Raw genomic sequence first — 18649 nt, forward strand, 5'->3', positions numbered from 1 at the left:
GATTTTATTTGTGATTTTAAACTACTGAAGTCTATCTTTACTAGATTTCCCCTGTAAAAGTTTCTCCCTGTGCTGATAACCTAACATGTGAAGAGACTGCAGAGACCTCTAGTGGCCATAAATCAAACTAAAGGACAAAGCCACTTTGGAAAAGGTAGTTTAAAAAATGTATCTTGCCCCATACATGTATAATGGTTGTTCTTCTCCTGGTAACGCCGTCCTCTGTGCCCTGATGAAATTGTAGGTCCACAAAGAGGGTCCCAGCGTGTAGAGCTTTACACAGCGGAGCATAATGTTGGGCCCACTGCACCACACTGCTGCTTCGACCCCTGCACCACACTGCTGCTTCGACCCCTGCACCACACTGCTGCTTCGACCCCTGCACCACACTGCTGCTTCGACCGCTGCACCACACTGCTGCTTCGACCGCTGCACCACACTGCTGCTTCGACCGCTGCACCACACTGCTGCTTCGACCGCTGCACCACACTGCTGCTTCGACCGCTGCACCACACTGCTGCTTCGACCGCTGCACCACACTGCTGCTTCGACCCCTGCACCACACTGCTGCTTCGACCCCTACACCACACTGCTGCTTCGACCCCTGCACCACACTGCTGCTTCGACCACTGCACCACACTGCTGCTTCGAACCACTCCGTTCTATTTAAAAGTCCAAGCACAGTAGCTGTTGAAACCACTTTTCAGAGAGTGTAATTGTCCCTTTAGAGAAACCCGTATTAAGTAAAGCAAGAAGGGATTGTAGCATTGATAATGTAATACGACAACTAGTGCAGCGTTGGCAGAAATTGCTCCAAGAGTTAAAGGACTATTGCCCACTGACGTTTAAACACTGCGGCCGACTTATGATTTTAATGCAAGTGCAAAATAGTCATTCGTGTGTATAAATCCCACTCTGTTCTTTGTGTCCATACCAACTTTCATTCATACTTGCATTGCTGTGCTTTCTTTATTTACACTGCCTGTTCAATTTCAGAAGTTTAAGACATGTCACCGCACTTGAAAAAGTCCATTGATCTCTATGAGAGCGATGTGTACATACCCATGAGGGGTTAACACTGGCCCTTTCTTTTTTAATGAGGTTGTGCACTACATGTATAAACTTGATTGAAATGAATGTTCCTTTGACATGACTGAAGCTGCACAGCGCTGGTAATTGTATTTTCCCCCACATTAATAGAGCTTCAGCTTCTCTCTAGTGATACGTTATCGGAGCAGGGATCTCTGGGATCCCCTGACTGTAAACCAATCATATTGTGGCCAGCCTCCTTGATTGCCCTTTCTGCTCTGGACACTCCTGGGCAATTTATTTTTTCATTCTGCGGTGTGTTCCAAGCAGAACAGTACATATAATTTATTTGCACTTTTTGTCCCCCACCACCCAGTGAAATAAGACTTATGTCCATTTAAAAGGTTTTCCCATTGATTTACAAATATGGTACATTTCCCATTTTTTATACAAGAAAAACGATTTCTTTTTTAAACTAAAAGATTACCTAGGAATACAAGAAGATTAATTTATTTTTAAAACAAATTGATGAACAAGGATTTGGGGAGTTTTTATGTCAATAAATCTTTCCTTAACAATGATTTCTGTGTTTTTTTTACATGTTGTTATTTTTTCAGTCAAAGGAACAGGGTCTTGTGGACTTATAGATTCCTTAGCATCACACTGGGATCCCCTGTGGTGGAATATTTGCCAAACCAGGATATATATATATATATATATATATATATATATATATATATATATATATATATATATATATATATATATATATATATATATATATATATATATATATATATATATATAATCTCCATATATCTATATCTCCATATATCCTGGTTTGGCAAATATTCCACCACAGGGGATGCCAGTGATGATGATATCATCATCATCAAAATTTATTTATATAGCGCCAGCAAATTCCGTAGCGCTTTACAATTGAATAGAATATATATATCTTTTGCTGAGCCTTTTTCCACTATAACAGGGGACCCCCATGCTGAGAGTTTTCCTGTTAATAGTGGGGGCTGGTTAGTGAAACTTGGAGACACGAAGGAACTCCCATTGACATTAATGTGCTATTTGAATGATGGGAAACTTTCGCTTAGTTTACACTTTCATTTTTTGACGCAACAATAGTGTATAAGCCAATGAATGAATACAGTCTTACACAATAATTACTAAACCACATTCAAAATTCGACTTTTTGTGGTGATTAAGCAGCCCTTGACATGGGGGAGAGTAGGGGCTACAGTTATTGTCCAAAATGATAAACTCTTCAGTTTAAATGTTAAATGGTTTCCTGGATATACTATTTAGCAGTAGTACTCAATAAGTATCAACCACTGTTCTACATTTCAAAAGCAAGTAATCGTGTTGTTCCTTTATCTTCCCAAACCCCACCATGATGTAATTCAGTGTTTTGTGGTGCTGAGGCCTCCAAATTGGTGCAAAATCTGAAATGTTAAAACTCCTTGGCTCAGGATTGTGTTATTATATACAACCGGTAACTCTTTGTGAGACAATTCATTGCACGTATTGTCATCAGACAAGTCAGGTGGTAAGAGTGTGCACAGAGATGAAGCGGAGTAGCAGAGGTATTTATGCCATTCCAGAACAATTTATATGGATTATTTGCTCTAGATTAAGGCACAATTCCAACAGGCCTCAATGAAAGAATGTGTGTACAGCTGATCTTTTGCCAAAACAAATTTAGAAATCCAACATTGCAAAGTTGAAATGCTTGAAATATATTTTGAATAGTTGTGATATTAGTAATGCTGATGCAATTACTGTGACTGTTATCTATAAGATGATTCATAGACCGTTCTCCCTGCCGTAATAGTAATTACTAGGGTCAGAGTACCCTTTGTCTTCATTGCCTGCTCATCCATGTGTCCTGGTTTTAAAGTGGACAGGGACAGTCCAACTTGTAGGCAATCATATGACCCAAATGTCCACAGCAGCACTGATTATTTAAGGAGACACCTCTGCTAATCCTGTATGGTGCAGTGATCTCCCTATTATGCTAGAGAGGACAGGGCTGTGTGTGACAAGGGCAGTGTTATGATGTAGGGACAGAGAATTTAGAGAATCAGGAAGCCACCGACTGAGAGTAAAGAGTAGGGTCAAACATGACACCAGAAGATTGTGATGTCATATGCACCTTTACAGAACACAGTCTATACATCCATTGAAACCGCTGACAGTGGCATTGGGTAATGGCACCTCTCATGCACTATAGGGGTTTGTGATAAGAGAGGACTGTTATAATACCATCTAAGCCAGTGTTGGCTAACCTGTGACACTCCAGGTGGTGTGAAACTACAAGTCCCAGCATGCTTTGCGAATATATATGAGATTATTGCTGGAAGGGTATGCTGGGACTTGTAGTTTCACAACACCTGGAGTGTCACCGGTTAGCCAACACTGGTCTAAGCAGATCTTTCACAATGTCAGCTCACAAGCAACATCCTCTTTTTGTTCCACTTTGTAATTGTAAATTAGCATGTACTATCCCTATTTGTATACTACTACAGAATCTATCTGTTACTTTTATCTGTAAAGGATAATAGTGGTAATAATAATTAAACTTTAATCATGACCTATTGTTTAAAGAGGCTGCTCTGAAACATCAGGGCGCAGCTAATTTTGACTATCTGCCCATCTTATAAACAACTCCTCAGGAACGCACGCAGGATTGTCAGGGGGGGGGGTTTGACCCAAAAAAAACAAAAAAAAAAAACACGAGAGAGCTGCTGCGCATGCGCAGCAGCTCCGTATCGGCAGCGCTGTCCTATACAGCAGCCGAGGCGCTGTCAAAGAAGCGTCCGCGGCGGTGCTGTATACAATACAGCACCGCCGCGGACGCTTCTTTGACAGCGCCGCGGCTGCTGTATAGGATAGTGCCGCTATGGCGGCCACTTAGTTAGCACGGGGGGGGGGGGGTTTCTGGAGACTCAGAAACCCCCCCTGCGTGTGCCACTGCTCCTGATAAAGGAAAATATGGTTCTTATCATGACCTTGTTTGAGTTTTCTGTCTTGTTTTATGTTGTGCAGTACAGTGCTAGCCAAGTACTGTTTAATACTGTATAAGTACAATGATGTTCTACTGGTGTGCTGGTGGGCTGAACATTAAGAAATATATTACAGTAGAGTCTAATGAGGTGGTCAGGGAAATGTGGCAGACACCAGAAAGCCTTAGAAGTATATTTACTAAACTGCGGATTAAAAAAAAAAGTGGAGATGTTGCCTATAGCAACCAATCAGATTCTAGCTGTCATTTTGTAGAATGTACTAAATAAATAACCAGAATCTGGTTGCTATAGGCAACATCTACACTTTTTCAAGCCGGCAGTTTAGTAAATATACCCCTTAGAGTGCAGCATACAGTCCCTCTTGTACAACAAAAGACAACATTGTGCATTTTTCCTGTAATTATTTCTTGATGTTTCTCATGATCCACTTTTATTTAGTTCCTGCTAAATCATAGTACCAGTTTACATAAAATGCATTATTATGTAACGTTGGTGGAAAGCTGTACGTTGTGACTAGGACAGGTAGGTTTGCAGTGTAATGTAAATGCTGTGTATAATTTGCTTTTGCAATTGCAACTGCAGTGTGGTCCATGTGAGGGACTATATATAAATAGTAACAGTAACTAGGACAAGTCAGCCTTGAAATGGGAATATGGTGCTGTATAATGAGTAACATTACTGCAGAAGTTCTAAAACATACATTGTAACAACAGTGGAATTTTAACAGTTCCAATATTCCTAGGGCTGTAAATGTGCTCTCAGTATCTGTTTCTCCTACTACAGTTCATTTCACAGTTTAAAAGAACCAACTGACTCATTTCGTTCCCTTCTCCTTCTAGGGATCCGTCTTCTTCCCCAGATCCTACCATGGAATATGTCAAGGTAAGGTTATGATGAAAACCAAAAATGATAATCTGCTCTAACTTCTGTCTACTAAACATTACAAAGACAGAGATTTACTACACGCTGTAGTTTATTATACCAATCTCCTGTTGAACAAGCGCTTGGCAGAAGGACACCTATCAGTGTAGCTGTCATGTCAGATCTGAGATCTATGATGGTTCCAGGTATCAAGTCTCTGGCTATGATGATCCCTCTTGGGATTGGGCGTTTACCTTGGAGTCTCTAACATAACACGTTAGATATAGAAAGAACATAATTGGTTGTATTGAATACCGATCACAAATAGTCAAGCCCATACTTTATTTCTCATAGCAGAACTAAAATGCTGTAAAAACCCCCACAAATGTCACTATGTGTCAGGTGCATTATTCCGAGATGTATATTATATGTGTGTATGTGATTATATATAATTTTACATACAATCACACACTACTTTTGGACCTTTCCTCCGTGATCTCACACAGGGCAAATGTGGGGAGCGTGACAATGTAATTCACGTTATCGCTGCACAATGCTGCAGTAGTATCATCGCCCAGCAGGGGGCGGTACCACAATAATGTGAATCGTAACTGGGGAGTTCTGATGTCTTTACCTTACCATTCATTATAAAAAAAACGTATGTATTTTAAGAATAACATTCCCCCTTCTGCAAATTGTAATGGATATTAGCATTTCCCTCATATACTTTGGAACAATCACATTCAGCCACTAAATTGAAAATTATCTGCAGCTTTCCAAATCTACTCTAGAATAGGACTTTTATAAGGATATCACATCATTTTTAAGACCCTAAATAGCACAGTTTGCTTTGATTCTACATAGGGTTTTTTATGAAGAGTAGCTGCTGCTTCTATCTGTGAAAGTGTGGAGAGTTTCCCCAAAGATCACTTTCCTTGTTTTACAGCTAATACAAAGTATTAAATATTTTTTTCTTGTGGAAGTGGCCTTTCCGAAAGCTTTAATGGCTTGATTGTTACTCCCTTTGCTGAAAAACTGAAGGTTGCTAGTATAACTAATTAGTACTGTTAAATGCATTTTGCTTCTGTGTGTCTGCCGACTATAGCTACAGATAGCTGAGGAAAATGTGATTTTCCCATTAAATGTTTTTCCCCCAAATTTTAGACCTCTGGTCAGTCAGGTACCCCACCTTTTTGTTTTAGGTTGGACTTGTACAGTAGCTCATTTCTAAGGTAATACACACTGAGCCACACATAATTACATTACATTAAGGGTCTTTCTGAAATTCATTGGAATTTAAGCTCTGTTGAGTCGGTTTCTTAGTCCTAATTTATCTCCATGTTGTTGTTACTCATAGGCAAACCGAGGGGGTGGGGTTTCCTAGTGCCTGGAAACCCCCCCCTCCAAGCCTGGGGCACTGTATAATTTAGGTGGCTGGACCCTGCTCCTGCTTCACACAGCTCTGCTTGCACCTAACAGTAGTGCACGCAGCATTGCCCATGTATATTATGGGGGTTGGAAGAGTTGGAAAGCAGCCAAGCACTGTCTAAAATTATAGCCACACCCCCATGCGTGATGGTCACGCCCACTGGAAACTCCCCTCTACAAATCCTGTGTTTGCCCTTGTTACTGTGTAGGTGATGTCATTGTTAATGCCCCGTATGTACTTACATCTGTGTGGTCACAGAAATACAGTGACGTATAAATCAATAGCCCCCCCTCCCCCAGGGCTAAAATTTCCCAGCCAGCTCCTGGTCAATGTCAAGATGCAGAGGGGTCAAGTCTACAGGTGCCGGATACATTGCAGTTTGTAGTCCGAATAGGCCATTTTAGACCTATCCAGTCTCTGTGCTGTGTGTATCGGAAGTGATCAGATGTCAAACAGGAGGATGGTAAAGGGGGTACGATGATGACTATCTGTCTGGGGCCCCCATGTATGACCAGAACTGAAAGGGGTCCAATAGCCCCAGTCAGGCAGAAGAATTGAATGGGTGTTTCAGTGCATTTGGTGTTGAGATACCCAGATAGAAGTCACACACTAATTTGTCTCCAGGCTTGAGATGTTCCCATTGTAATTACTTTTTCATAATTCCCCTTTTATTTAAGAAGTAAAAACAGTCCCCACAGCTCTGGCTCTGTCTGCTAACAAGCCGTGAAAAGAGATTTGCAAAAACAATAGCACATTGTCCTCTGTGTGAAATTGGTGCGAGTTGCATGAAGCGGATAATGGCTGCATTAGCTGGTGTTGTAGGGTTTTCTTTGGCTGTGTGTGACATCATGGAGGACCAGCTCCGTCTGCCTCATGGGACAAAGGATCAGACTGGGCTGTGACTGAGTAGCTGCACTGTAACTAATCTCAACGTTTTACCTCAGACATAAAGTTGCTGTGAGCTGAATATAGGGAATGTAGAACATGCCAGTCACCGCTTAATCCACGTGCCAAGAAAGGGGAGTTTTTTATTCAGATAATGGTACTTTCAGTTGTTCACTGCTGGTTGTGAGCTGTCCACCATCTGCACCATAACCTGCTGGAAAATAACAGTAAAATGTATCTCCTCTCATTGTTGGTTTTGTGGTTTTTGTTCTTTTCCACATTGTACCCTGATTTATTGTAAAATACAAAAGAAAATGTTAAATTCCTCTCTCAGACCTAGGGCCTGATTCATTAAGGATCTTAACTTGAGAAACTTCTTATTTCAGTCTCCTGGACAAAACCATGTTACAATGCAAGGGGTGCAAATTAGTATTCTGTTTTGCACATAAGTTAAATACTGACTGTTTTAGCATGTAGCACACAAATATCAACTTTAAATTTCAGTGTACAAATAAGCTATTAAGTATTTGTGTGCTACATGAAAAACAGTCAGTACTTAACTTATGTGCAAAACAGAATACTAATTTGCACCCCTTGCATTGTAATATGGTTTTGTCCAGGAGACTGAAATAAGAAGTTTCTCAAGTTAAGATCCTTATTGAATCAGGCCCCTAGTTTGTAGGCTGCTTTGATGTCTGTGTACATGTAACCACTGACTGAAACAGGTTCTCTGTTTCGCCCACTATTATGTATGTTGATACAAGGTCCAGCAGCCATGCTGCCAGGAGGGCACGGTCAGTGCAGCTGGGAGGATAGTCCAAACTTACCGGACTGTAATGTGTCTCGCAGCCATTTCACTCAGGAGTCGGACACACACTCACCACATCTGTCAGCTTCTCTTTTCCCCATGTCAGATGCAACAGACTGGGAGCCGGGTGGGAGTAACTATGGAGGATCGAGAGGCTCTACCTCTCTCCACTTCAGAACAGTTGTCCAAATGTAGACTCGCCTTATTTTATTTACTTTGTTCTCTCCCAAACATTGGCAGTTACAGAGGGAATAGCATTCTAGAATACAATTAGTTACAGAAACGCAATTCCTGATTGTTCCTTTTTACTTGTACCATTTTATGTGGAACACAAACATGGTAACACCAAACATTTACATTGGTGTATTGGCTATAAGGATATCAGTCACACCACATATATCTCACATTCTCCATTTTGCTGAATCAATGATGGAATTTAATCTAATTAAACAGAAAACAAAATCTTTTTGTAAATTATGGTCAAATAATGAAGCTACATTTGGGTGTTGGCGCCTTTGAGTCGACCTGCCTCATATCAGGGCTACACTGTGTAGGCATTAGGGTTGGGTGGTAACCACCTATTGGTAATTGTTAGGGTCAGACTTATGTTTTATGACTATTTTTAATTTCAATAAAGGATGAATTTCAGTTGTGCTAATAGTATTTCTGGGAACTTCACACATGGCAAAGAACCTGTGTTACACTGCCACCTGGTGTTCAATTTGAACATCACATTATTCTATTCCTCATCCATAGCATGCTTTGCTGTGCACGTGTATTTAATGTACATACGCTGACTGCATCTGAACCAACATCTAAATTCAATCCATATGTAATCTTAATTGTGGGAATCTGAGACTGCTTTGAGATGCAATGAGTGATGCAGCATTCCTTGTAAAATTGTTGCCTTGTTTCAACTCTGTACATCCCCATAAAAGATTGACCAAGTATGGCTTTCATGCAGGGATAATCAGGAGAGAGCCCTTCTCTCCAAAATAAAAACATTACAGTACAGTTTAGGTTTGTTGGTTGCATCTGAATGAAACGCGTGACTTCTGCCCTCTGGACAGATGAGTCCAAAGTGCAGCTGTTGTGTATTAAGACCACCGACATGTTTGGAGAAAATTAAACACAGCATATCGCTAAAAGCATTTCATACCAGGGGTGATGAGTTGGTCATATTTAGCAGCCAAGGAACGGGGGCACCTTCTAATCATTAATTCCACCCTGAACTCTTCTTGATACTACAATAATTTTTAATTAATTTAAGGCCATCTGCTCCACAACTGAAGCTTGGCTGATATTGGATCATGCAACATGACCATGATCCTAAGCGCACCAGCAAATTTACAACTGAAAGGCTGAAAAAGATAATAATCCAGGCTTTGGGAAGTCTAGACCTTACTCCCATTGAGATGCTGTGTCACAACCTTAGGAGAGTTGTGCATACATAAATGCCTTAAAAAATTCAACGAACTGAAGCAATGGAGGAGTTGGCCAAAATTCCTCAAATATGATGTAAGAGACTTATAAACTCATTATTCAAGTTATCGCTTCTTATGGTGGTTCTTCATGCTTCATGGGGCTTACGTTTTCCATACATATCATCTTCAGGTTTCTTATTATGATGTTGAATAAATAATGATTAAATAAAAATCTGTTATGGGTTATTGGTCTCATGAGATCACATGTATCAAATTCTAGGACTTGGTGAGGACTAGATGATTGTTCATTTTGTATGTTATGTTAATTATGTTTGTATAAACACAGACTTGTGGGGGGGTATTTTCTTTTTCACATGACTATATAATCCACATATATTTAGTAACATATATTTGTTATACACCACTTGTAGTCAGTACTTAGTGATGTCGCATAGTGAAGGAGCAGCAGGACATTGTAGGGTAACAATTTTGGATGCATGAACTTAATTTCATCAAGAAGTGTGTTAGGCACTAAAATCTTTCTGCATTATGTAGACAGGATCCTCACATCTACCTTCAGGCTGTGGCCTTCTACTAGTCTCCATACCCCATCTTGCATCACTACCCTGAACTGTTACCTAAAGCCATGTACTCACCAACATAATCACACAAACAGAGAGGTCTCTGCTTCCCACAAGATCCACTTATTTATCTCTTGAAAGAATGTGCTGCTGTGAGTATTCTGACTTGGTATAGACTGTTTCATGCTGCACCCTCCTTTACAATTGGGGACATACTTAATAATTAATAATTATTATTATCATCATCACCTATTTATTTATATAGCGCCAGTAATTCCGCAGCATTGTACAGAGAACTCACATCAGTCCCTGCCCCATTGGAGCTTACAGTCTAAATTCCTTAACACACACAGACTATGGTCAATTTGTTAGCAGCCAATTAACCTACCAGTATGTTTTTGGAGTGTGGGAGGAAACTGGAGCACCTGGAGGAAACCCACGCAAACACGGGGAGAACATACAAACTCCTCACAGATAAGGCCATGGTCGGGAATTGAACTCATGACCCCAGTGCTGTAAGGCAGAAGTGCTAACCACTTAGCCACTATTATTATTATTATTATTATTATTATTATTATTATTATTAGTCTTTATAGGGAGCCACAAGGTCTCCGCAGCACCGTACAGAATACAGACAGAGGACCATACAGGATGGAACCAAACAGCAATAAACAAAAATTACCAGGACTTCAAAGCTCCAAACATAGCTTACACAGGGAAGATGGAGCAGAAGAATAGGTAGGGAGACAGGAGGGAAGGGGGCCCTGCTCGTGAGTGCTTACATCCTAAAGGGAAGGGAAACACATAATAGGGAGTAGGGGACTCATTTGCAAGAGAAGGAAGTAATAATAATATATTTTACCTGTCCTATAGTCTGCTGAAACACGGCAGTATGCTGGCTATAAATTGTCATTTTAGTTGCCTCCTTAGGAAGCAAAATGATTCGGTAGCAGCAGATGTAGCATAGTATGAATGAGACCTAAATCTTGTAGTGACCCTGATGTATCTCAAACATGATCCATAAATCTATAGCTGTAAAATGTCTGGTTCCTCTTATTTGCTCGGGGAAAAAAGACCTATGGTTATTTTTAGTTGACCGTGAATTGGGGTCTCTTACAGTCTATCGAAAAAAGTAACTATTCCTAAAACTATTTTTATACATATTTGTGTGATGGATCCATGTAGTTATTTTATTTTTAAATCTGGCATTTCCTGGTTATCAGATTTCTCAGATAGTGTCCTTGTCCTCCGCCTGTATTTTAGTTACAAGTCATAAAAGTCTGTGTGTCTCTATCTGTGAACTCGGCCAGACATGTTCATTTATTCTTTGACTTGTTTCCTCCAGATGGTAAATATCTGACATCTGAATGATGGCAGTGTCAGTGGATGAAGTGGATCACTATACAGAATACCTCATGTTCCAATTTTGCATTTTTAGCCAACATGAACTGTTCCACTATGTGAAACATTCTTTACAGCAAATAATGTCTTGTAGATTATAGCTGTCATTGAACTGCAGCACCAGTGCTTAAGATAGTTTCAGTATTTTCAGGGAAATATGTGCAGTGGTCTCGCATCTGCTAAAGAGTTAGGGCTAGATTTACTAAGCTGCGGGATTGAAAAAGTGGGAATGTTGCCTATAGCAACCAATCAGATTCTAGCTTTCATTTATTTAGTACTTTCTATGAAATGACAGCTAGAATCTGATTGGTTGCTATGGGCAACATCCCCACTTTTTCAAACCCGCAGCTTAGTAAATCTAGACCTTAGTCTTCATTGTACAGATCAAGCTTATGAATCATTGCATCAAAAATAGTCACACAGATTAACTGATGCAGTGTATTCACGTATTGTAATGGCAAGTGCCAAATATGGGGGGATGTGGTTTAATGTGTTACTTTCCTTCGTTATTGCTTGATGTACAAATGGATTGTTAAGGAACAGAGGTGCTATATGAAACCACTCACATAACTCAGATTTGCAGTCTAAATATAACAAGAAGACAAGAGTCAAAGGTTACACTATGCCTTGTGTACTAGATTTATAGAATAGGTTCAGTATAAGCCAAATTAAACTAAAAAAAAAAAAAAAATCTTCAAACGCTGTACATCTAAAATGCATTTTTCAAAACTCCCATCTTGTAAAATGCAGATATTTTTCGTAATAAGTTTACAATACTGAGCAATTTTAAGCAGGTCTTTGTTGAATAATAAATATAATACAGTGAACGACGTGTTTCTGTATACAGGTCACCTGACTAATGCTGGCCACACACGCTATATCGCAGGGGATATTGGGATAAGTAGCCAGATAATTTCCACATGAGGTGCCCCAACATGACCATGAACCCCCACATCTACTGCAATCAAGGGGAACATTATTGGATTTTCTGACCGTACTAATACAGACCCCAGTGACGCTGAAATTGAAGTGGCCACTCAGTCCAAAAAAGCATATCTTGTCCCATGTGGCCACTTTGTACAGTTATCCTGTCAGAATCTCGGCCAATGTGGCCCACATTAATCAGTGAAGTTGCGTTGTATTTTCAAGCAGCTTCATTGAAATTCTAAATGTATTATTATTATTATTATTATTATTATTATTATTATTATTATTTATAATAATCATATAATTAACTATCTAGAGCATTATGGATCTGTGATGTAAGCATAATTCTTTTATAAAAATATATTGAGGCAGAGATGGTGTTTTGAACAAAGATGTTTGAAAGTACAGCATATATATCAGAGTTTTGAAGTCCTTTCATTTTTCTAAATGAGTGATATTTTAAAGAATGGCTTAACATGCACAATTGTGTACATCTGTGATTAATCATCACCATCATCACCTATTTATTTATATAGTGTCACTAATTCCACAGCGCTGTACAGAGAACTTACTCACATCAGTCCCTGCCCCATTGGAGCTTACAGTCTAAGCCCCCTAACATACACACAGACAGACAGACCGAGAGAGATAAGGGTCAATTTTGATGGCAGCCAATTAACCTACTAGTATGTTTTTGGAGTGTGGGAGGAAACCGGAGCACTCGGAGGAAACCCACGCAAACACGGGGAGAACATACAAACTCCACACAGATAAGCCATGGTCGGGAATCGAACTCATGACCCTAGTGCTGTGAGGAAGAAGTGCTAACCACTAAGCCAACGTGCTGTCCACATGTTCCTTCTCCATCTGTTTGCATACTATAAAGTTAATGGTCATGGATTTATATGTGGCTAATTAAATGCACAAAACAAGTATTGAGCCTTGTGACTAGTTCTCGCTGGCCGGCCTCCTCTCACCGTGTGATGTCTGCACATAGGGCAGTGGGCTGAATGAAGAAGTCTGTCTAACAACTGGATCTGTTGGAAATGTTACTAAATACGTGAAGGAGCAATATCCAGATCACAAAGTCAAGGCGGCCATTTCTGTTTAACCAATTAATCTTGCACAAATTGTTATGGGAGGGTCATTAGATTACCTTTATTTATTTTTGTGGGTTGCTTTCTGATGATTCTGAACAGAATGGGGAGGGGGCATACATGGCCGTAATGTTGGACCTATAGTAACCGCAGTTTGATCCATCCTGCTGGGTAGTACAGATTGGACCTGTCACATGTTTATAGTTGATGCAGTTGTGACTTCAGGACCTGCATGTAACTGAGCAGTATACCTGGTAGCACAAGAATCTCTCCCACACATCTGCCTCTATAGTCTTACCATTAGTCACCGCCCTTTTCCAGGAATTATATTATAAAGGTGAATCTAGCCATTGCCAAGCATGTCGCCTCTTATCTAACCTTTATCTGTCCTGTAATAAAAACCGTAAACAAGGAAACCAAAAGTAATTTCTTTTATAAAGAAAAGAACGAAAAGATCTTTTGCATAAACGATCTCATCAGTGAAAAATTTTACATTATTATATCTCATAGATTCTTGTAAATGTGATAAACTCCATATACTATCAGTCAAAATATACTTTGAATGTATATACAAATCTGCGCTGCGCTGGGCTGATCATCCCCATCAATCTGCGTGTGAAAAGGAAACAGGAATTTGCCTTTTTATTTTCAGATCTGCTTTTTTGGACCAGGAACTGATCATCAGAATCTGCTCAATTTGGTCCATTATGGTCCACAGCAATTAATAGTTACAATCAAATCTGCCAATATGTGGGTCACTTTAGGAACCAGTGATACTAGCTGAAGACCAAAATGAGGCACTGATTTCTAATGCGACCATTCACATTCACCTCTGATAAATAGCATCATTTAAAGTGTTTTCAGTTAAAAGTGATGGCGTTGAGCATTATCATAGGGGGTGAAGTACGTACACTATATGGACAAAAGTATTTGGCCACAGGTTAATTATTGAATTGAGCTGTTTCAATCGGACCCATTGCCAGAGGTGTATAAAATCAAGCACCTAGTCATGCAGTCTCCATCTGCAAACATTTTGGTTGTTCTGAAGAGTTCAGTGACTTAAAACGTGGTACAGTGATAGGATGCCACCTTTGTAATAAGACTTCGTGAAATTTCATCCCTGCTGGATATTCCACGGTCAACTGTAAGTGATATTAACAAGTGGAAGCGTTTAGGAACAACAGCAGCTCAACCATGAAGCAGAAGACCATGTAAAATCACAGAGCGGGGTCAATGACTACTAAGGCACATGGTGCGTAAAAGTCACCAACGCTCTGCTGATTCCATAGATGAAGAGATCCGAACTTCCACTGGCATTAATGTAAGCACAAAAACTGCATGACAGGAGCTTAATGGAATTGGTTTCCATGGCCAAGCAGCTGCATGCAAGCCTCACATCACCAAGACTAATGTCACGCGTTAGATGGAGTGGTGTAAAGCACACCGACGCTGGACTGTGGAGCAGTGGAAGCGTGTTCTGTGAAGTGATGAATCGCGCTTCTCTGTTTGGCAGTCAGATGGACTAGTCTGGGTTTGGCGGATGCCAGGTGAACGTTACCTGCCTGACTGCATTATGCCAACTGTGAAGTTTGGTGGAGGAGGGATAATGGTATGGGGCTGTTTTTCAGGGTTTGGGCTAGGCTCCTTATCTCCAGTGAAGGGCAATCTTATTGCTTCAGCAGACCAAGTCATTTTGGACAATGCTACGCTTCCAACTTTGTGTCAACAGTTTGGGGAAGACCCTTTTCTATTCCAACATGACTATGCCCCAGTGCACAAAGCAAGGACTACAAAGACATGGTTTAATGTGGAAGAACTTGACTGGCCGCACAGAGCCCAGATCTCAACCCCATCGAACACCTTATGGATGAACTGGAACGGAGATTACGAGCCAGGCCCTCTCGTCCGACATCATAAATGTTCTACAGAATGAATGGGCACAAATTCCCACAGAAACACTCCAACATCTTGTGGAAACTCTTCCAAGAAGAGTGGAAGCTGTTATCACTGCAAAAGGGAGATTAACTCCATATTAAAGTATATATATTTGAATACAACGTCATTACAGTCCCTGTTGGTGTAATGGTCAAGCATCCAAATACTTTTGTCCATATAGTGTATCTTGTGAACATATATAAGATTTGCTATACTCTCTTGAGAATTTACAATAGACACTAATAGCAACACCACCCATTATTATTATTATTATTATTATTATTATTATTATTATTATTATTATTATTATTTCAGATTATGTACTTAAACATTTAAGTAACACAAGTGTCCCTTTTGCGTTGTTCATGGTTACAGTAATGGGACATGGCTTGGTGACTTATAATTGTAACTAGAAACATTCTCGCTGGGATCATTGTTGTAGTACATGTGTTTAATCATCTCTGGGACTGTTGTTCACATGGATTCCTGAAGACAGAAGTTTCCATGTATCATTTTGGCAGCAGGCAGGCTGTTTAAGTGATGTTGTTCAACATTTCCCAGGCTAATGATATCCTTAGAAATGACACTCCATGAAAACAGTCCCATGACACTTAATTTTCAACCACATAAATGTAGTCAATGACTGTGATTATGACTTGCCTCCATTTTAATCAGTAAACATTCCTTTCTCTCATAATAAGTTCTGTACACAAGAGAAATAGACTGGTGAGAGAGGGGATGATTAGAAAGAACATTGTATTTCCGCTGCCAGCATGAGATCTCTTAATGTTGGCTTTGCGTGTGATTGCGGCGAGGAATACTCTACATAGTGGATGGGAAACAGAATCTATACCGGGAAATTCAGGAGTAAGGTTAGAAAACATAGTTTTGCTAAAAGAGTAGTAGATGCTTGGATCCACCTTCCAGAAGTGTAGACTAGGTGTACAAGCACAGGAAGGGGCTTTAATCCATCGATGCAGATTCCAGTTTTCGTTGAGATAGAGGAAGGACAGAAGAAAATGCAGTCGCACTACATTTAATCCAAGAAGTAAAACTGCATTCCCTGCAAATGACGTAGGACAGACATTGAAACATACTTGCCAACGCTCCCGGAATGTCCGGGAGACTCCCGCATTTCTCCCGGACTCCCGGGAGAGTATGGCAATCTCCAGGATCTGCCCAGAAGTGGGCAGAATTAGGTCCAAAACGCCGCAATTCACTGGGAATCGCGGTGTTTGGCCCCGCCCCCACTGTAAAATGACGCGTTTTGCGTCATGGGGCAGGGCCAAAATGACACGATTACCGGGGCCCCGCCCCCTGCATGCCCGCCTTCCTCAGCAGGCTCCCAGATCATACTTGCCATAAGTTGGCAAGTATACATTGAAATGACATGTTCTTCTCCTCCCTCCTGTATTGTATGATAAAGGCTCTCTCTCCGGTAATGGAGTATATACATTGCCAGGCAACCACTTACTATACAGGACTGGGGTAATGCTAGGCAAAATTTTGGTGATGTCGTACCAGCTTAAAACAAATGTTGGTAACCTGCGGGTTTTCAGTTATTATAAAATTAGAAGTCCCATCCTACCCAGGAGGACAGAATCTTGCGGGACAACACAGAACCTGTAGAACTGTTAGAACAATTAGAGCCATGGATTACCTTTCCCTGGTTGTGACTGTGCCTGATTCAGCACTATAAATAGCAATATCCCTCAGAGGGAGGGCACTGATGGAGGGAAGGGCACAAGGTATTCTTCTGACAAAATCTAAAGGTCAAGTGCTCCTAAGTTGTACACCAGGAAGGGTTAGAGGAAGGCTGACTGAATTCCTACAATGGATGTCAGGACCATTTTAATGAAAAGCAATTTTTATCATAAATTATAGATACAGGTGCATAATTTGGGAGGAATTGCAGAATCTAAGGGCAGTTTTGAGGAAGGGAGGCAAAAAATGGGTGTGTAATGGTTTAGTTTGTGTTGTAGTTTCAGAAAGCATTTATTTTAGTAAAAAAGTAGCCACTTACGTATTAATATATGTGGTGACATCTAGTAAAACATGCACGCTTAGCCCATCCTTGAAAGCAGCATTGGTTGGTGAGAGCACAGGGAGTCTGTCTCCTCGTAGGCCCTCTTCCTTCTCTGCTCTGCAGGGCTGGTATGGAAACCCGAAGATGTGTGAGGAGGAGTCTGGTGCTTCCAATTTTATTCTATCCATCACCGCTGGAAAGTTGCTGTCAAATATCAAAACCTCACCATCCAAGGGATCCATATAGGTAATACAGGGGAAAATACACTATTTTTTTTTTTTAAAACCAGAAGAATAGTTTTTGGGTGTGTGTGTACATATTATATTATATATACATAAAATTGTTTGTTTTTTTTCATGTATAAAAATTTCAAAATCTTTTTTTTTTTTTTTTGTCAGAAACACGTTGAGCATTTGTACAGCAGTTCTTGAGGTCCAGCTGCTGTTTGAGCGGGCACCTGAGTGACCACAGACCGGTCATCACACATTAGTGTTACATCTCTTGCTGGTTCCATAATCTACTGACACATTTTAGAAGTGGGCTGTTGTGTGCTTGAGAATCTATCCACCTTGTGTTGGCAGGGCTGTCCAGACCAAAAGGCTGATAGTTTTGTGTATAGGTTCATGAGGACATTCAGTGATTACTTAGTAAAATGGTATAATATCCGCAATATATATCATGTCAAATAACGATCAGTGTTGGTGTGAGGTGGAGGTGTACTGAAGACTGATGTTCTGGGGTTACAATGAGTAGTTATCAAGATTATAAGTGGGTTTAGATGAGAACCTTTGGGCGCTTATACATGGAAAAGAAGTACTTGTTTTTCCAAGTGTGATCACATAATGCTTACATGGCATAATGCTCATATCTAGGTGTGTTTCCCCTTCAGCAGCTGTGATACATTCCATCAGGGAATATTCAAAATAAATTGAGTAACTCAAATGGATGAGTCCTGTTTATTAGCTATGTTTGAAGGACAGAAGGAGCAGGCAAGCACAAAACTGTTCTACAAAAAATGTCCCAGTGAGATAGATCCTGAAAGTTGAAAAAATATTACAAGGTAGGACATTTATTCTAACTATCATATGTATGTATGTATGTATATGTGTATATGTAGTATGTATGTGTATATCATCATCACCATTTATTTATATAGCGCCGCTGATTCTGCAGCGCTGTACAGAGAACTTGCTCACATCAGTCCCTGC

General features: G+C 40.3%; 1 protein-coding gene across 1 annotated transcript in view; it reads left to right on the top strand.

Moving 5' to 3' along the window:
• Positions 1 to 18649, top strand: part of BCAR3 (BCAR3 adaptor protein, NSP family member) — an 89470-nt gene that overhangs the window by 36185 nt on the left and 34636 nt on the right. The window contains exon 3 of the mRNA XM_075182353.1: positions 4907 to 4949. Coding sequence (XP_075038454.1) covers positions 4907 to 4949 — 43 coding nt within the window. The remainder of the gene's footprint in view (positions 1 to 4906; positions 4950 to 18649) is intronic.

The sequence above is a fragment of the Mixophyes fleayi genome, chromosome 8 (genome assembly GCF_038048845.1).
Source record: "Mixophyes fleayi isolate aMixFle1 chromosome 8, aMixFle1.hap1, whole genome shotgun sequence".
Taxonomy (NCBI): Eukaryota; Metazoa; Chordata; class Amphibia; order Anura; family Limnodynastidae; genus Mixophyes; species Mixophyes fleayi.